General features: G+C 47.7%; 1 protein-coding gene across 1 annotated transcript in view; it reads right to left on the bottom strand.

The window, feature by feature from the left end:
• The window catches only part of Fstl1 (follistatin like 1), a 66,440-nt gene extending 47,056 nt beyond the window's left edge, over positions 1-19,384 (bottom strand). Inside the window, exons 1-2 of the mRNA XM_045147263.1 lie at positions 19,253-19,384; positions 19,048-19,104 (exon numbers count right to left, since the gene is read on the bottom strand). Coding sequence (XP_045003198.1) covers positions 19,048-19,104 — 57 coding nt within the window. The 5' untranslated portion in view covers positions 19,253-19,384. The remainder of the gene's footprint in view (positions 1-19,047; positions 19,105-19,252) is intronic.
• Positions 19,385-20,331: the final 947 nt, after the last annotated feature.

Below are 20,331 nucleotides of genomic sequence, written 5' to 3'. Positions count from 1 at the left end.
TAAGGGCAGGTGCCACCATGCCCGGCTTTGTAAAGGGGGTTTTGAAAGAAAATGCAGTTACTGCAGCTGTAAAATGAGCACCATGCTTAATCATCTGGAAGCAGTAGTTGTTCTTACAGGATTTCATATCATCATCATGTTCTATTTTTGCATCGAAAAAAAAAAAATAGTGTATAGGGGCTGGGATATAGCTCAGTTGGTAAACTGCTTGCTTACAACACAGGAATTCCCCGGGTTAAATCTCCAACCGTGCAGAAACCGGGAGTGGCGGCACAAGCCTACAATCCGGGCACTTGGGAGTTGGGAGCAGGAGGACCAGAAATTCAAGGTCATACCTGTAGACGTAGGGAGTTCAAGGCCAGCCTGTCTCCAAAAAGAAGTGCAGAGCTGAAGAGCTGAGGAGATGGTCGGCTGTTAAAAAGTCATTTGCTTGCAGAGCCTGCCAACCAGGTTTCAATTGCCCAGTACCCACGCACAGCCAGCTACACAAAGTGGTGCATGCACATGCAGTTTGTCTGCAGCAGCAAGAGGCCCTGGCATGCCTATATACCCAGTTCCTCTTTCTCTCTCTAGTAAATAAATAAATAAATTTAAAGTGCTTAAAGTAGGGCATGAAAAAAAAAACTTCAATTTTAACTATTTCTTTCTTATCCAGATCAAATTACGTCTTTATGTAGGAAACAAACAGGAAGACTCCTTTTCCAACTGCACCTCTATGAGAAAACTGCTTAGCTTGTAATGGGCTTTTCAATGACATGACCCACATGAATCTTAGAGAATTTTATTAAGAAATAAATCTGAGAGGGGGTGCTGGAGAGATGTCTTAGCGGTTAAGGCATTTGTCTACAAAGCCAAAGGACCCAGGTTCGACTCCCCAGGACAGGGGCACACGCGTCTGTAGTTCGTTTGCAGTGGCTGGAGGCCCTGGCGCTCCCATTCTCTCTACCTGCCTATTTCTGTCTCTCTCTGTCTCTTTCGACTAAGTAAATAAAAATAAAATATTAAAAAAATGAAATAAATCTGGGGGGCTGGAGAGATGGCTCAGCGGTTAAGATGCTTAATACCCAACCTGGAAATCTGCTTCCCTGCATGTGCTTTCAGCAAGGTCAAGAACACACAGGCTAAGCAAGGCAAGAATACGGAAAGTGCCATGAAGAAAGGAACGTGAGTGAGAAGCCGGGCGAAGTTTCCACTACCTCTTGGGTAGACCTCACCCTCCCCATTTACCTCTGATACCATAACCAACAGCATTCAGAGAGGATTGCTCTGAGCTCCTGAGAATAAATGGGGTGTGAGTTTGCCTCCTCCAAAGTCACTTTTGTGAACTGGGCTGAGCTACCAAGAAGCTAGGAAACTCCCTGGGTCTCTAGGTAGAGGCCGTGGTGGTAAAGGGGACTCGAGCATGCCCAAGCTCACCGCAGGCTCTGAGTCTGCCTCACTAGATTTAACTTCTCCAATAGAAATTCTTCATTTACCAATTTCACCCATTGAAATAAGACATATAAGAGGAATCACGGGGCTGGAGAGATGGCTCAGCGGTTAAGGTGTTTGCCTGCAAAGTCTGATGACATGAGCTCAATTCCCCAGTACCCACATAAAGACAGATGCACTAGGTGGCACGTGTGTCTGGAGTTCATTTGCAGTGGCTGGAGGCCCTAGCATGCCCATTCACTCTCTCTCTCTCTCTGCTGGGTGTGGTGGCACATGCCCTTGATCCTAGCACTGGGAAGGCAGAGGTAGGAGGATGGCTGTGAGTTTGAGGCCACCCTGAGACTACATAGTGAATTCCAGGTCAGCCTGGGCTAGAGTGAGACCCTACCTTGCAAAGAAAAGAGAGAGAGAGAGAGATCATGAATTCTGAATTATCTCCTAGTTCTCCACCCAGTTTGGCTCTGTAACAAATGTTCTAATGTTTTGTCGCAAACTTGGGGACCTTCTCCATTACTTCATTAGTCTACTAATTACAATCATACAAGCCCTGGGATTTTGAGACAAAAAAAAAAAAAGCTACTTTTGGAATTAGGTAGAATGAATGAATAAACGATTGAATGGCAGACACACACATTTTATGTTCACTAATAGTTAACTTTCCTAACCATAGTAAATAAGCACTGTACCTAGGCTTTGAAAGAAATCAAGGCTCTGTAATAGGAGTCAAACATCAGATTAAAACAAAGCAGTTAAATCAAGAAAAATTCAATAACATTTCTGCTTCTCATCAGTTTCCACTAGAATTTATCTATGAGGTAAATCTCACTTTGCGGGGTAGGCCATGTTCTCCAAGTGGTGGGACTTGTCAGTGTGCGTGTATGTGTGTGTGTGGGTGCCTTTACTTTGGTGGTTTGATTCAGGTGTCCTCCTTAAACTTAGGTGTTCGGAATGCTAGGTTCCCAGCTGATGGAGATTTGGGAATTAACACCTCCAGGAAGCCGTGTATTGTTGGGGGCGGGCTTATGGGTGTTATAGCCAGTTTCCCCACGCCAGTGTTTGGCACACTCTCCTGTTGATATGGTCCACCTTATGTTGGCCAGGGAGTGATATCCACCTTCTGCTCATGCCATCATTTTCCCCTGCCATCATGGAGCTCCCCCCCCCCCACACACACACCGAGTCTGTAAGCCAAAATAAACCCTTTTTCCCACAAGCTGCTCTTGGTCAGATGATTTCTGCCAGGAATGCAAACGTGACTGCGCCACCTTGTGGTTGTGTAGGTGAACACTCTTACACAAGGCTACAAGGATTTTGGGGGAACCCGCTGAACTGAATTTAATTCTAACCTGTACAAGGACCCTTATAAGGAAGGACATGCAATGCGGGCCTGCGCCCCCATTCAGAACCAAAAGTCAGCACAAGTTAGCATCCTGGGATTTGGAAAACAGAAGCCTAGTCCAGTACCAACTATTTTACCAGGACTAAACCATCTGTGTTGGCTCAGCTTGCAGCAAATCAAACTCATAGCCGACTCAAGGTCAGGGCACCAAAGCAGGGCGTTCATCAACACCTGTTCAGAGTTCTTGGACCCCGATTGTGGGCCAGACAACAAGGTGACAGGCAAAGATAATTTAAAACAAATTTCGAGTCTGAATGACAGTATTATTTTTGAAAGAAAACACGGACACGCACAAAAGTCAGTAACAACTTTTGTTTTTGTTATGTCAATAGAAATCTCATCTTGGTGTACACCTTTAATCCCAGCACTCGGGAGGCAGAGGTAGCAGGATAGCCATGAGCTCGAGGCCACCTTGAGAATATACAGTGAATTCCACCTCAGCCAGGACTAGAATGAGACCCTACCTTGAAACCCTCCCCCACAAAAATCTCATCTTGGGACTGGAGAGTTAGTTTAGCTGTGAAGGTGCTTGCCGGCAAAGCCTAAGGACTCAGGTTTGATTCCCCAGTACCCACATAAAGCCAGATGCACAAGGTGGCACATGCATCTGGAGTTTGTTCGCAGAAGCTGGAGGATCTGGAATGCCCATTCTCTCTCTGTGTGTGCATGCCTCTCTCTCTCAAATAAACAAATATTTTTTTTAAAAAAAAATCTCATATTGGGGGCTGGAGAGATGGCTTAGCAGTTAAGTGCTTGGCTGTGTAGCCCAAGGACTCTGGTTCAAGGCTTGATTCCCTAGGACCCACATTAGCCAGATGCATGAGGGGGCGCAGGCATCTGGAGTTTATTTGCAGTGGGGAGGCCCTGGTATGCCCATTCTCTCTCTACCTATCTGCCTCTTTCTCTCTCTGTCTATTGCTCTCAAATAAATAAATAAAAAATAAACAAAAAATATTTAAAAAAATCTCATTTGGTGCCCTTTGTTTTTAGCTTTGCTTTGTGTTGTAGATCCCTCACTCAATCCCAAGTGGATTTTCGCATCATTCATTGCTTGTCCAGTGTCAACACACAGTGGCCATTTGAAGTGGAAAAAGAAAAGTCAAGCTACTCCTTTCTGTGAGTAATTAGCATTGAGGATCCCTGGGCATGAAGACCCTTAGGTACCACACTGCACAGTTTACTCTGCACTCGATACACAAGTGTGGGACCCAAAGGACCTTCTACTTTCATTCATTCTGTTTCCTGCATCTTGGGCCAGTCCCTCTGTCCAGCTGGCTGCCTCTAGGTAGAAAACCAAGACAAGAACCAGAGCTAACCAAGTATCCTAATACCCGATGCCACTAAACAGAATACTGACAACCCAAGTAAGAGCATCTGCTCCTTTCTTACAGGCCGGGTTTCAGAACTGTTTCATGTCCATCTGCTTTCAGGAAGGGAGGGGTGATATGATCTGCCCGAGAACACGTGGCCGTGAGGATTGCACTCGGGTGCCCCTAGCTATTCTGGGTTCTTTGCCCGCAGCCCTTCTTCGGCCCATAGATGGAGGCCTGCTTGGAGCCGGCTCCCACCAGGGATGCTGGTCATCTCAGCCCGGGCATCGGCTGGCACCTTTCAACTCAGAACCTCAGGAGGTGGCCAGAGTCTTCGCAGCGAGCAGACTGGCCAGGCAGACTGGCTCAAGCGCTGAGCTTTGGGTTCAAGTGAGAGAGTAAATAAAGCGGAGCGTGACCGAGGAAGACACCAGACGTTGACCTCTGGCCTCCACACGCACGTGTGAGTACACACCTGCATATGCACACGCGTACAAACACGCGTACGCACACGCACACCGCACGCGCACCCCCATGCCAAAGGGAAAATAAAGCAATCGCTCTGAGGAAATGAGCAGCAAAGGGGGACCAGAGCGAGGGCTGCAGAGGCAAAGTCGATGCTGCAGAACTCCCTGGACTGTGCTGGAAAGGCAGGGTGCCAAGCAGACGCTGTCTAGACTTCAGCTGGCCTCTCCCAGTAGAGGAGCACGTAGGGAGGAGGGGAGCCGGGCCGGAAAGCCTGTGGCTTTTTGTTCAGCTAATGAAAACACATGACACAGTCTCTGACAGACTCCAAGCTGGGGGCTCACTCCATCTAAGGCGTTTCTTCCCAGGGGCTGGAATTCAGCTGGAGCTGAGAAAGCTCTGCTAATCCAGCCACCAGAGGGGAAGCTGGGAATGCCTTTCCTTGATCCTGGGGGAAATCACAGCTCCCCAGCTGAACTGAGAAGGGCACCAGCCCAAAGGGGGGCACTGTGGGGGCCAAAGAACAGTTTTTTTTTTTAATGTTCTATTTATTTATTTATTTGAGAGAGGGGAAAGGAGAGAGAGAATGGGTGCGCCAGGGCCTCCAGACACCGTAAATGAACTCTAGGTGCGTGCGCTCCCTTGTGCATCTGGCTTACGTGGGTCCTGGGGAGTCAAACCTGGGTCCTTTGGCTTTGCAGGCAAAGGCCTTAACTGCTAAGCTACCTCTCCAGCCCCAAATAAGGTGATGTTCAACCCTCTGGAAAGAGTGAACAAAACAAGAGTGTTACACACACCTGCGTGTGCGTGTGCACGCTTCTGGAACTCTTCCCATGAGAAGGATACCTAGGAATAGCAGAAGGTAACACTTCCTGTGCGTACTGTGTGCCAAATTTTACATGTAGTATATCATTGGATTCTTACACCACCTACAGGGCAGATAATCTGCATTTAAGGCCATATTACAGATGGGAAAAGGGTCCAAGATGTTTTAACTTTGTGTCCTTTCCTTGAAACCACAACTAGTTTTATTTTTTTAATTTTTTATTTATTTATTTGAGAGCGACAGACACAGAGAGAAAGACAGAGAGAGGGAGAGAGAGAGAATGGGTGCGCCAGGGCTTCCAGCCTCTGCAAACGAACTCCAGACGCGTGCGCCCCCTTGTGCATCTGGCTAACGTGGGACCTGGGGAACCGAGCCTCGAACCGGGGTCCTTAGGCTTCACAGGCAAGCGCTTAACCGCTAAGCCATCTCTCCAGCCCCACAACTAGTTTTGATGTGGATCTAGCTTCAAGGCCCAGGGAGTGAGCCCTTATGGTTTACTTCCGTTCGCGAATGGCCCGAGCCAGCTGCACAAACACAACCTATGTCTGATGAATGGTTCTGTGTAAATGGAAGATTCGCTTGTTGGCAATATTTTAGTTTAAAAACAAAATCAGGGCTGGAAGGATGGGTTAGTGGTTAAGGCGTTTGCCTGCCAAGTCAAAGGACCCAGGTTCGATTCCCCAGGACCCACGTTAGCCAGATGCACAAGGGGGGGCGCATGCATATGGAGTTTGTTTGCAGTGGCTGGAGGTCCTGACACACCCATCCTCTCTCTCCCTCTTTCTCTGTCAAATAAATAAATAATAATTTTTTAAAAAAATATCAGCATCTTTGGGATAAGATGCCCCTCATCTTTTGTATGTTCCTTACTTAAGTGGCAAAAAGAGCAGTTTTCCCAAGTAACAGGCCAGGAAAATGAACTTGACAAGTCCCATAGCTACACAAGGTCAGAAATCAAATCCAGCCCCCTACAGTGAAGCCCTTATAAATTGGAGACAGTGTGTTTTTTTTTTGTTTTTTTTTTTTTTTTTTGGTTTTCTGAGGTAGGGTCTCACTCTAGCTCAGGCTGACCTGGAATTCACTATGTCGTCTCAGGGTGGCCTCGAACTCTCGGCGATCCTCCTACCTCTGCCTCCCAGGTGCTGGGATTAAAGGCATGCGCCACCACACTTGGCAAGATGGTGGTTTTTAAAAGGCAGATGTCTATGTAGAGGATGATTTCCTTATTGGACAGCACCTCTTGTAACAGACAAACAGGCTCTGTGATAAGATCCACGTAAGATAGACTGGGGAGCCAGGTGTGGTGGCACGTGTCTATAACAGCGGCACTTGGGAGGCAGCGGAAGGATTGCAGCTTCGAGGCCACCCTATGCTAATCAGCAGGACCCTGTCTCAGAAAACCAAGCAAGGCTCAGTGCTGGAGCACTTGGCTGTCACGAACTAGGTCCTGGATTCGATGCTTGGCACCATTGAAAAGACAAACAGGGGGCTGGAGAGATGGCTTAGCGGTTAAGCGCTTGCCTGTGAAGCCTAAGGACCCTGGTTCGAGGCTCGGTTCCCCAGGTCCCACGTTAGCCAGATGCACAAGGGGGCGCACGCGTCTGGAGTTCGTTTGCAGAGGCTGGAAGCCCTGGCGCGCACATTCTCTCTCTCTCCCTCTATCTGTCTTTCTCTCTGTGTCTGTCGCTCTCAAATAAATAAATAAAAAAAAGACAAACAAAGGCTGGAGAGACGGCTTACTGGTTAAGGCATTTGCCTGCAAAGCCAAAGGACCTCAGTTCGATTCCCCAGGGCCCATGTAAACCAGATGCACAAGGTGGTGCGTGTCTGGAGTTTGTTTGCAGCAGCTGAAGACCTTGGCCCACCTATCTTCTCTTCTCTCCCCTTCTCTCTTTGTCTCTGCCTCTTTCTCTCTTTCACTCTGTCAGATAAAACAATAAATTTTTTAAAAAAATTTAAAAAATAGTCACTTCCTCCAAATTGACTCAGCCAATACCCTATGACAAATAGGGAACGATATGGGGGCTCACAACACAAAGGCTTTTGCCACATATTAAACAATTTGTTTGGTTACAACTTGGTTGGTCACACTGTAAGATCGTTCAGAGAACATGCTGTGGTGGGGGGGGGAAGGGGAGAGAGCGGTCATAAATTGAGACTTAATCCTGGGCAAAGTCTGATGGCGATGGCTTCCAAATAAGAACATTAAAAAGTCTGTGAAGAGATTACATGGAAATCTTTCAACCGCAGCAGAAAAATACAAATTTATAGGGTTATATTTTGTACGGCAACCACCCGAAGAGCATTCTGTTAGCAAGTTACTGCTGATGCAGGAGCTGTTTGTTATCTGCCATAGCAGCATGTCTTTGACTTGTTCACTGCATCAGAACAGCCAAGAAGACATTCACGATCACTTTGTTGATGGCCAATATTAAAGGGTTCATCCAAAAAAAAAAAAAAAAAATTAAGACGCTTGGTCCAGAAATAGGTGCCATTTTCCTGACACGTTCAGCCATTTGCTACCTCACTTCTACCATCTATTCCTCCATGCCGTTTCTGTCAGTCACATAACCCTGATCTTGACCCTCCAGTCATCCCAATTTCAGCAAATATCTGTTAGTGCTTATCAAATTGGAGACAGCATTCCAACAAGAACGGCAAATAGCTGGGCGTGGTGGCTCACGCCTTTCATCCCAACACCCGAGAGGCAGAGGCAGGAGGATCGCCGTGAGTTCAAGGCCACCCTGAGACTCCATAGTGAATTCCAGGTCAGCCTGGGCTAGAGTGAGACCCTGCCTCAAAAAAACAAAAACAAAAACCAACCAAACAAACAAAACGGGGACTGGAGAGGTGGCTTAGCAGTTAAGGCATTCACCTGCAAAGCCTAAGGACCCAAGTTTGATTCCGCAGTCCCCATGTAAGCCAGATGCACAAGGCAACACATGCATCTGGAGTTCGTTTGCAGTGGTTGGAGGGCCTGGTATGCCCATTCTCTCCCTACACCTGCCTCTCCTCTCTCTCCCTCTCCAATAAATACATAAAATACAAAAATAAAAATATATATATAATGAATGGTAAATAGATTTCATCTCATATGCAGAACTGACTGATTACAAATGGCTACACAGAACATCGTTGAATGGGATCTTCAACCTCCCTCCATGTCAACAGTCTCTGTCCTGGATGAGGGAGAAAGGAGCCAGGGCTGTGTCATCCCTGCAGGCTATTTATTTCATAAGAGGTATTTAATTTCGATTGCTCAAAGGAGTTTGATTGCTCAACTCACACTGATGAATGTGATCACTTCTCGGGAAGAACCAGTAGTTGTGGGCCATAGACCTCACTCCCCACCTTCTCCGAAAGCAGTTGCCAGGAATCTTCCTCTCTGTACACTCCACCCAGGGCCTTTACATCATGAAAAATTCAATGACCCTCTGCTTTTTCCAGAGAAACTTGCTGTCCTACTGTATCATTTTATTTAGGTAAAAATGTGGGCTGGAGAGATGGCTTAGCGGTTAAGCGCTTGCCTGTGAAGCCTAAGGACCCCGGTTCAAGGCTCGATTCCCCAGGTCCCACGTTAGCCAGATGCACAAGGGGGCACACGCGTCTGGAGTTCGTTTGCAGAGGCTGGAAGCCCTGGCGCGCCCATTCTCTCTCTCTCCCTCTATCTGTCTTTCTCTCTGTGTCTGTCGCTCTCAAATAAATAAATTAAAAAAAATTAATTAAAAAATGTTATGTTGGGAAGACACATGAAAAATAAAATACATTCATAAAAAGCTTAAGGAATCTAGAAAGGACTAGGGCCAAGAATAAAATTGCTCCCAACCTCATCACCTAAAGGTTTTTTGTTTGCTTTTTTTTTTTAAAGTTTTGAGAGAGAGAGAGAGAATCAGCAAGTCACTTCAGCCACTGAGAATGAATTCCAGATGCAGGCGCCCCCTTGTGTGCATGTGAGACATTGCATGCTTGCATCACTGTGCTTCTGCTACGTGGGACCTGGAGATTTGACCATGAACTCTTAGGCTTAGCAGGCAAGTGCCTTAACCACTAAACCATCTCCCCAGCCCAGAGGTGTTTGTTTAAAAATGTATCTTTTAGTTTATTTGCAAGGAGCAAGAGAGAATGGGCACACCAGAGCCTATAGCCACTGCAAACAAACTCCAGATGCATGCGTCACTTTGTGCATGGGCATTTATGTGGCTACTTGGGAATCAAACCTGGGTCGCTAGGCTCTGCAGGTAAGTGCCTTAACTACTGAGCCATCTCTCCAGCCCCATTTGTATGTGGGTTTTGTAAACACAGCTTAGACAGACACATATGGTGGCTCCAGGATTTACTCAGCCCTTCTCCTGTGGGACTTTAGGTCAGTTTTAAGTTTTTGGCTATCATAAATAACATGATCGGCATTTTATGTAGGATTTCCTTAAATGCAATAATGACCAGGGCAAAGTGGTCAACAGAATGGATTTAGTTTTCTTCCCTTAACTTCTTGGTGTGCATTACAATGAGCCACAACACAGTTCCTCTGAAGTTTACTAAAACGGATTTACGTCAGTAAGCCTCTACATGTAGCTGTATTTGCTGTTATGTCTTGTACCTGTTGCAGTTACCTTTTCATTTCTGGGTTAAATATTCAACCAGAAGCAGCTTATGGGGAGAGGTGGTTTATTTCAGGCTTGGAGATTCCAGGGGAAGCTTCATCGTGGCACAAGAAGCTGGCTCACTTCCACACATCCACAGCAGAAAGGAACAAACCAACATCGGTAAGCATCAATAGCCATAGCTCAAACTTGCTCTTCACACACCTGGAAGGGTTGCAGTACAAAAATCCGGCCCCGGTCACGTACCTCCTCCAGCAGGGCCCCACTTGTTGGAAACGAGGTGGGAAGCTTAATCAAAAAATAATCCCAGATAGCTTAGTGGCTAAGGCGTTTGCCTGCAAAGCCAAAGGGCCCTGGTTTGATTCCCCAAGTCCAATGTAAGCCAGATGCACAATGGGGTGCACACATCTGAAGTTTGTTTGCAGTGGTTGGAGGCCTGGGTGTGTTTTCTCTCTCTCCTCTTTCTTTGTCAAATAAATAAATAAAATAAAATATTAAAAGCCGGGCGTGGTGGCGCATGCCTTTAATCCCAGCACTCGGGAGGCAGAGGTACGAGGATCGCCGTGAGTTCAAGGCCACCCTGAGACTCCATAGTGAATTCCAGGTCAGCCTCTGCTAGAGTGAGACCCTACCTCAAAAAACCAAAAAAAAAAAAAAAAAAAAAAAAAATTAAGAAAATAATAATCCCAGGGGCTGGAGAGATGGCTTAGTGGTTACGGCGTTTGCCTGAGAAGGCTAAGGACCCGTGTTTGATTCTCCAGGTCCCACATAAACCAGATGCAGTGACACAAGCAGGCAAGGCCACTCACACATGCGCACAAGGGGTGGCATGCATCTGAAGTTCAACCACAGTGGCAGGGGTCCCTGGCATGCTAATTCTCGCTCTCTCACTCACTCTTGCATTAAAAAAAAGAAATCCCAGTACCCGAGAGGCAGAGGTAGGAGGATCACTGTGAGTTTGAGGTCAGCCAGAGACAATATAGTGCATTCCAAGTCAGCCTGGGATAAAGCAAAACCCTAAACAAACAAAAACCTGACCCAAGTCTGGGGGTGGGGGGGGACCTAAATTTACATACACACCATCACAGTACCTAGCAAGGAAGACTATTTTCTGCTCTAATTACTGTTAAGTACAAGTTCAAATGCTCAGGTAATATACAAATTGAAAGATTCCTGGAGAGAGTTAATTTACCTTTTCATGATTTAGTAAGGATTCATTCACTGGGGCTGGAGGGATGTCATAGTGGCTAAGGCACTTGCCTGCAAAGCCAAAGGACCCAGGTTCAATTCCCAGTACGTACGTAAGCCAGATGCCCAAGGTGGCACATGTATCTGGAGTTTGTTTGCAGTGGCTGGAGGCCCTGGTGCACCCATTCTGTCTGTCTGTCTCTCTGAATATATCTGTCTCAAATAAATAAATAAAAAGATTCATTATTGCTAAAGCATGGATTTAAAAAAAAACATGCCGGGCTAGAGAGATGGCTTAGCGGTTAAGCACTTGCCTGTGAAGCCTAAGGACCCCTGTTCGAGGCTCAGTTCCCCAGGACCCATGTTAGCCAGATGCACAAGGGGGCGCATGCATCTGGAGTTCCTTTGCAGTGGCTGGAAGCCCTGGCACGCCCATTCTCTCCCTTTCTTTCCCTCTCTGCCGCTTTCTCTCTCTCTATCACTCTCAAATAAGTAAATAAGAATGACAAAAAAAAATTTTTTTTTTTTAAATATGCCAATGTTACTAGGGCCAAGCACCAAGAGACTGGACTAATTGATGGAAAATTATCTTTGAGAAGGAATTATGAAATGTGTGCTGGGCTGTGATAATTTAAATAGATGGATCCAAATATGTCCAGTGTTTTATTAGTTTGTAGTTTGCACCTGCAGCCAGCTGGCTGGAGGCGGTGTTGCTGGGCAGATCTTAAGGTGTGGTGGTGGGTTTGGGAATTCCAGTGGAAAGATATGCAAAGTGCCTAGTTCCACCTGGAGTTCCTGACGTGTGCTGTGCGGCTTTTGGCTTGTGGCTTCTCTCTCTGCTTGGTCCTGTGAAGGCAGGCCACTTCTTCTGCCATTATGGAACTTCCCCTGGATCTGTAAGCTTCAATACATATCCCTTCCTCTATAACTGTCTGGTCTGGAAGCTCATCTCAGCGAACCCGAAGCTGTGTGCTACATGGGCCAAAGCCCATTACTCAGTTTTCATGTTACTTTCCACAAAGAGTTCACAGCTTCCTTTCTCCACCCACTGCTTTGGTCTTACTTAGGTGGTAGTTACCTGGGAATGTCTGGGTATAAAAACTCAAACTTGACACTAAAAATGTGTGTATTTGGGCTGGAGAGATGGCTTAGCGGTTAAGCGCTTGCCTGTGAAGCCTAAGGACCCCGGTTTGAGGCTCGATTCCCCAGGACCCACGTTAGCCAGATGCACAAGGGGGCGCATGCATCTGGAGTTCGTTTGCAGTGGCTGGAGGCCCTGGAGTGCCCATCTCCCCTGCCTCTTTCTCTCTCTGCCTGTAGCTCTCAAATAAATAAATAAAATAAACAATAAATAATAAATAAATAAAAATAAAAAGATGTGTGTAATTTTTAAGATTTTTTTTTTGAGGTAGGGTCTCACTCTGGTCCAGGTTGACCTGGAATTCACTATGTGGTCTCAAGGTGGTCTTGAACTCATGAAGATCCTCCTACCTCTGCCTCCTGAGTACTGGGATTAAAGGTGTGGGCCACCATGCCCAGAAAGACTGTGTATTTCAATAAAGTAAAAGAATTATTAAAATCAAGAGAGGAGCTGGAGAGATGGCTTAGCGGTTAAGGCACTTGGCCTGCGAAGCCGAAGGACCCATGTTTGACTCTCCAGATCCCATGTAAGCCAGATTCAAAAAGGTGAGGCAAGAATAAAGTCACACATGCCCAGTAGGTGGCACAAGCATCTGGCATTAGATTTCAGTGGCTGAGAGCCTGGCGTGCCAATTCTCTCTGTCTCTGTCTCTCTTTCCCTAAAATAATGCTGAAAAAAAATTTTTTAAATTACAAAATCAAGGGAGACCCTGCGTTAATGTAACAATAATTTTATTTTTTAATATTTTATTTATTTATTTGCAAGGGGAGAGTGTGAGCAGGAGGAGAGAGAGAGAGAGATTGAATAGGTATGCCAGGGCATCCAGCCACTGCAAATGAACTCTAGATGCACGTACCACTTTGTGCATCTGGCTTTATGTGGGTACTGAGGAATCAAACTTGGGTTGTTAGCCATTGCAGGCAAGCATCTTAACCGCTGAGCTATCTTTCCAGCCCTGAATGTAACAGTAATTTTAAAGATACTCATCACGCCGTTCTTTTATGTGCTGTAACTGTTTATCAGTGAGAACAATTGTCTGCCAGTGGACCGCAGGCAACTAAGAACCAAGACCATACTCTGCCATCTTCCATGACTCTGGCCCTGTGTGTGGCATGCTCAGCCTGCACCACAGAATGCCACATGACGGACACAGTGGCAGGAAGCGTGCCATTTGTGGCTCACCCTTGGAGAAAGCACGCTTGTCAAGCCACAGGGGTCAGTGAATGACCTCTACGGAGGTCATCAATCACCTGGCTTACAGGATGTAGACATTAAGATGTATTTTTTCAATTTTATAAAATCTGGTATTATGAAGGTTTTTAAATTTTTCATTTATTTACTTGAGAGACAGCAAGAGAGAGAGAGAGAGAGAATGAGTACACCAGGGCCTTTAGTCACTGCAAACCAACTCCAGAAGCATGTGCCACCATGTGCATCTGGATTACGTGGGTTCTGGGGAATCGAACCTAGGTCCTTAGGCTTCGCAGGCAAACGCCTTAACTGCTAAGCCATCTCTCCAGCCCCTACTAATTGAGTTTTTAAAAAGTACGTTTGCCCAAAATGTCCCGCTGGATGTACAATTATTTAAAGGATAAGGAAAAGAAAGCATGGCATTTCCATTCACCACTGTGGCCAAGGGGATTTCTAGTTCATCTTTCACGTTGCCTTTATCTTTTTTTCTTTTTTTTTTTAACTTTTTTTTATTATTTATTTATTAGATGCAGAGGGACAGAGGGAGAGAGAATGGGCACACCAGGGCCTCTAGCCACTGGAAACGAACTCTAGACACATAGGCCGTGATGTGCATCTAGCTAACGTGGGACCCACAGAATTGAACCTGGGTCCTTACGCTTCGCAGGCAAGCGTCTTAACCGCTAAGTCATCTCTCCAGCCCTCACGTTGTCTTCTTGAGACATGCAGTGTTCTCACTCGCTGACTTACACTTCCTTGGGACATTGCCTCGGGGGTCTGTTCTACACACCCCTGAATGTCTTCCTACCACCGCTCCTTATTCTTGTGAGCCTGGAACTGACTCCTGCTTTCCACCACCAATATGAAGAGTCTTCTACGGAAAACATGTCTCTCTTCTGAAGCCATTCACAGTAGCCAGTGCCTCCTTTGCTGAGGGCTTGCCCATCTGTACTAGCTATTCAGAAGTAGGCCTGTTATGAGGGTGACCTCCCGAGTTTCCAACAGTGTCTTTAGAATCACAGCAAGAATTTTTTTTTGGGGGGGGCAGGGTTTGAGGTAGGGTCTCACTCTAGCTCAGGCTGACCTGAAATTCACTATGTAGTTTCAGGGTGGCCTCGAACTCACAGCGATCTTCCTACTTCTGCCCCTTGAGTGCTGGGATTAAAGGCGTGCGCCACCACGCCCAGCTCACAGCAAGTTTATTTGCTAAATGATAAGCGAGAGGTCATTCTAGTGCATAACACACAAGCCATATCACTGAGAAGTGGCAGTCAGTGGGTGTGGGTCACGCTCTAGGGCCAAGGACAATTCTAAAGAATGAAGAGGATCTCCCAAGTTAGACAGTAAAACTCTTCTGGCTAACTACATGCTGATAGTAAGGTGTAAGTGATATTCGGCAATGTGGCTTCTGCAGGACCAAACTCTGCCATGCTACTGAGGCACAACTACAGTAAGCGTAGTGTGTGTGTGTGTGTGTGTGTGTGTGTTTGTGTGTGTGCACGTGCGTGCCTGTAGAATTGTCATTGCTTCTCTTTGCTGTCAGCTCCTGGGTCAAGTGTGGAATGAGCAATCTCATCTGTGAATCTGTCCCCTGTACATGTGACTTGGAATGATGAACTGCTAGGTATGGAAAGCTGGAAACCAGAGCAGAAAGAACCACCAGGGGCAAGTGTGGGGGGGGAGGTGGGGAGGACACGGGGGCAAGGCTGCCTTTACACATCCCCTCCAGCGCATATATACACACACATGAGTGACAGAAATCCACTGAGCAAGTCCCCAGGGGCACACAAACTGGAGTTCTCTACCCCAGGCTTCCGGCACCAAAGCTTCCCAGAGAATTGCAGTCATCCCTAGTAGGTGGAGATGCCAGTGAAGGAACTGGTCTTGTGGAAATGTCGGCTGAAGCCCTCTCTCTGCGGCCGCCCCCTTCTCCAGATGCCAATATGTGTGGTACCCAGAGCCCTGTGAACACCCGCCCGCTTCCAAGCAGAGCTCTGGCGAGTGCATGGCTGTGTGCCCAGGTGCATGGGGCAGGGCTCGGATGGAGGCTGGACATACTGGAAGCAAGGAAGGATGGATCACAAGGTATCTCTTCAAGTGCCAAGCGAGAAGGTGGCAAATGCTGAAAACAATTTAACACTTATCTTTTTTTATTTTTATTTGTTTATTCTTATTTATTTGAGAGCGACAGAAAGAGGCAGAAAGAAAGAGAGAGAGAGAGGGAGAGAGAGAATGGGCGCGCCAGGGCTTCCAGCCACTGCAAAAGAACTCCAGATGCATGCGCCCCCTTGTGGCATCTGGCTAACGTGGGTCCTGGGGAATCGAGCCTCGAACCGGGGTCCTTAGGCTTCACAGGCAAGCGCTTAACCGCTAAGCCATCTCTCCAGCCCTTAACACTTTTCTTAACGGGATTAAAAAATAATAGTTTCTTAAATCTAATCAAATGAGATTTGCACAGACTGGCATTAAGAAGACAACCACCATCTTTCTTCAGGCTTGGAACAGTTCCAATTCTGAAAGTTCTTCCAAAAGCTTTGGTTTCTTCAAACATCAACATGATTAGTAAAAGCAATCACTTTTTTTTTTTTTTAAAGTGAGCTAAATCCTAGTGTTTGGATTAAAACAAAAATTACCAAGAAACTTCGTTTTATTTTTCCCACTGAATTTTTCAAGCTCAGCAATATTTGCCCAATTTTAGCTGATCCTAAAGCTTACTAAAATGGACCCATGCCAGTAGACTATAAATACCATATATGAGTGTTTGCTCAATGCCCTTGTAGTTAATAAGGAAAAAAAAAATTTCTCCTGAAAATGCAACTACCTACAAATATAATGCTTAAAATATACTCAAATCACAAGTCTCCTTCAGAAAGGGTCAATTTATCTTTTCATACATAATTAAAGAAATTGGAAAAACTTGTCTCTGGGTGTCTCCCGCACCCGCCTTTAATCCCAGCACTGGGGAGGAGGAGGTACGGGGGATCTCTGTGCGTCTGAGACCAGCGGGGAACTACAGAGTTCCAGATCAGCCCGGGCTAGAGTGAGACCCAGCCTCGAAAATATCAAAAAAACAAAAACTTGCCATTTTTGTTACTGCAGGACAAGTCAACGAAGGCTGGATGGGCTACAGGATAATAATCCTTAATAAACTAGAATCACGAAATGCATCCTCACTCAAGTGTACCCCTCACTTTTCATTGTTCCCATGGTGTGACCTAAGGGCTTCCTTTCTGCACCGGTTCCCTCAGTTTTCACGCCTCAGCACTTCCCCCCCCCCTTTTTTTTTTTTTTTTGCCTCTTTTCCCTGCTGACTTTGCCTGGGAACTCGGGTAGAAATTGCTGCTGGGGGACTTCCTGGTGGGGTGCGCTTTTTCCTGCAGTGCAGGGGGTGGGGAGAAGGGTGCGTAGTTGCAGATTGACTAGAACAGATCCTAGACCTGGGGCCTCTCAGTCTTGGGGTGATTAAAAGCTGTGTCCTTATTCCTTGTCAGCACCCCACTTCAGAGCCATTTTCTCCACTAGCTGGTGCATACTGAGCCACAGCCATACCTGAAGGCAGAAGCGGGGGAACGGAAGGGGTAAGTCCTGCAATTTAAACAAATGGATGCGAAGCAGGCTGGAGCTCAAGGAGGGCTCAAAAAGTAAGACAGAGGGCTGGAGGGATGGCTTAGCGGTGAAGGCGTTTGCCTGCAAAGCCAAAGGGCCAAAGGATGCCGGTTCGATTCCCCAGGACCCACGTTAGCCAGAGGCACAAGGGGGGGGGGGGCGCATGGGTCTGGAGTTCCTTTGCAGTGGCTGGAGGCCCTGTGCGCCCATTCCACCCCACCTCTCTCTTTCTCTGTCTCTCAAATAAATAAAATATATTAAAAATAAGAAAAAAAAAGTAGACAGAGCTGGGTTCAATTCCCGCTCCAGAACTAGACAGCTGTATGACCTTGGACAAGTTAATGAGTTTCTTTAAATTGCTCTAATAAATGGGGGAAGCAAAACCTACCTAACAGGGTTTGGGGCACTTAAAAAGTAAATGATGCAAGTCAATATTTGAGACACAAAATGTATGGTTACATATTACCCCTTTGTGCTCAGAAGCGGGGTAGGTTAGCAATTAACAGCTTGATGTCTCAAGCTTAGAGGCTTGAGTTCAAATCCTACCCCACCACTGAGGCTGAGGGCATCAGAGCCGTTGCATGAACTTCTCCGATTCAGTTTCTCTATCATTAAAAAATAATAATTTCATTACAACATGTGGTAGATACCTAATACATGCTAGTTATTTGTATTTTACAGGAAGAAAAAAAATAGCTTGTACCAATCTCAACTGTGAATTAAATGAAACTTCAGTACAATGTTATTTTTTTTTTAAGTCGTGAAGACTGGGCGTTTATGAATTCTGGGGCAGAGTCAAACTGTAAAGGGTGGGGCGAAGCTGTAATATGGGGGGGAAACTCTGAGAGGGACTATAAACCACCCACCAGAGAGCTATTTCTTTTGTAATGCACATTCCATTTCTTCTCTCTCATGCTTTTTAATTCCTTCCACATTTCCAGCCACAATTATCAAATGTTTAGTTTCTGACCTCACTTTTCTGGAGACTAGAGCCCAGGGAATTTAGAATTGTTTATTTTCTGTCCATAAACCTTTGAGTTAATGGAGGGGCTTGTGAGCAAAGGGTTTGTTGGTTTGTTTGCAGTGTCTCAGGAAGGTCACCGGAGTTGAAAAGAAAACATTACCAAAAAGAAAAAGAACGGGGGAGGAAACCCACCCCCCCCAAAAAAAAAAAAACTGCTGAAACGCTCTCACTGGAAACCGGAGCCCCACAGAGGGTAGAGACATAGATTTCTCACACTTGCCCAACGTGAGTACAAAAAGGGAAATTTTAGAGTGTAGAAGGCTGTTACAGGGCCCAGAAAATAACGCAACACCCAGGGCACTTTACAAAGAAGAAAAGACATTCCAGGGGAAATCACGATCTCACTTTATAAACGAGAAAGGAAAATTCATTTTCCTGCTTTTTTTAAAAAAAAAAAAAAAAAAGGGAAAAATCTTTCCAACCTTCCCGCCCCCCCCCCAAAGGAGACAGACTTGGAAAGGAAACGTCCCCCCCAACTATTCTCAATTTCCTCTGAAGCGAAGGGGAGAACTCAAGGCGTCTTTTTGAACTCCGCGGCTCGCTGGCTCCGGGGACCGCCTGGGGTGTGTCCCCCCAACATCCCCCCTGGAACCTCCCTCCGCAGTGGGGGCGCGCGCGCGCGGAGGGGGTGGGGGACGGGTGGTGGCTCCCGCCTTGGGAGGGGGAACCCGAAGTACTTTTGGATTTGGAGGTTGAAGTTTGTGAAGGAGCATTTCTGCTCCGAGCTCACCCTTCCCCAACACCGCCTCCCCCCCCCCGCAAACCCCAACACTTCCCCATCTCCCCAACCGCGTGCTAGGGACCCCCAGATCCCGGCCGGGAAGAAAGAGCAGCATGCCCACCCGCCGTGATGCGCGAAGCCTACCTCGCCGTGGACCCACGCGACGGCCACTAAGGCCAGGGCGAGCCAGCGCTTCCACATCTGCAGAGGACAAGAGAGCGAGAATTGAAGGCCCAGAAACTTCTCCGGCGGTGTGTGTGTGTGTGTGTGTGTGTATATATAGGAGGGGGAATCCTCACCCCCGAGCCCCCCGATCTCCCCCCCCCGCCCCACCCCGCGCCCCGCTCACCGTGCTCGGGTGCAGGTCCGGAGGGCGCGCGCGCGCACGGCTGCAGCGGCGATGCAAAGAGGGGGTGCTCCCCGGGGCGAGCGAGCTCCAGCCAGCCGCGGAGGAAGTCCGACCTGGACTCGCCGCCCCCCTCGACACCCCTCCTTCCCGGCCCGCCTTGCCCCGGCTCCTCCCCGTTCTCCTCCCTCCTCTGCGGCGTGCTCCTCCCGCATCCCCCCCCCCCAATCCCTGCTCTGCACCCCTCGGGGCCCCGGGACGTCCACCCCTGGGTGGGGGGGGGGTGGTAAGGGAGGGGAGGGGAGCGGCCACCGAGGCCCAAGTCCACCTCCGGGCTGCGGCGGTGGTGGGCGGTACCCTGGAGGTAGGGAGGCATTTCTACACCCTCCACCCCCCCCCCCAAAAAAAACTCTCCCACACCGGGGCCGGGACTCGAACCGGGAAGAAAAGGCGTTTTGCTGTTGCCTGGGCAAACGGAGTTGCTCCATTCTCCCCTCACTATGCAAAGGGACAGAGTGGGGGGGGGTGGGGGGCTTCAGAGGAACCCAAGGACGAGGGTGGCCCCATGCCAATGCTGCCCAGTCTCAAGGGAGCTGGGCACAGGGGCCAGAGACTGGTGGACCCTTTGTGGATTTCCTGGAAGTGAGGGGTGGGGGAGAAACGGTGCCCCTGACTTGTCTTGCTCTTGAAGATGCTGAGTCCAGGGTGGGTCTGCAGCCTTGTTCTGCAACCCCAGGGGCTGTGGCCTCTTTCTCTCCTCCAGCCACCCCTCACCAGGGACCTGTGTTCACCCAGGTCATCCTTAGTGACCGCCCGTCTCCATCCACTTCTTCCCCCTCGGGGGTCAAAGGTGTGTCACCTTTGTAAGGGTACTGATCCCCTAAATTATGCCTTTATTTTTTTCCTGCCCAGAGTTTCCCTGTCACTGGCACCAAGAATAAACCTGCTTGCCTGGCCGCCCCACGTCTAACATCTGGATACTGAGCTTTACCTCCCCAGGTCAGGGTTCTCTGCTCACCTGCAAGACCTACCTCCTTATCTCAGAGCTAGGATGTCACCAGAAGGGGCGGGTTTCCGCTGAG

Source organism: Jaculus jaculus, chromosome 4 (assembly GCF_020740685.1).
Source record: "Jaculus jaculus isolate mJacJac1 chromosome 4, mJacJac1.mat.Y.cur, whole genome shotgun sequence".
Lineage (NCBI taxonomy): Eukaryota > Metazoa > Chordata > Mammalia > Rodentia > Dipodidae > Jaculus > Jaculus jaculus.
Note: the sequence above shows the minus strand (reverse complement) of the source record. Positions and strands in the feature narration are given on the sequence as shown.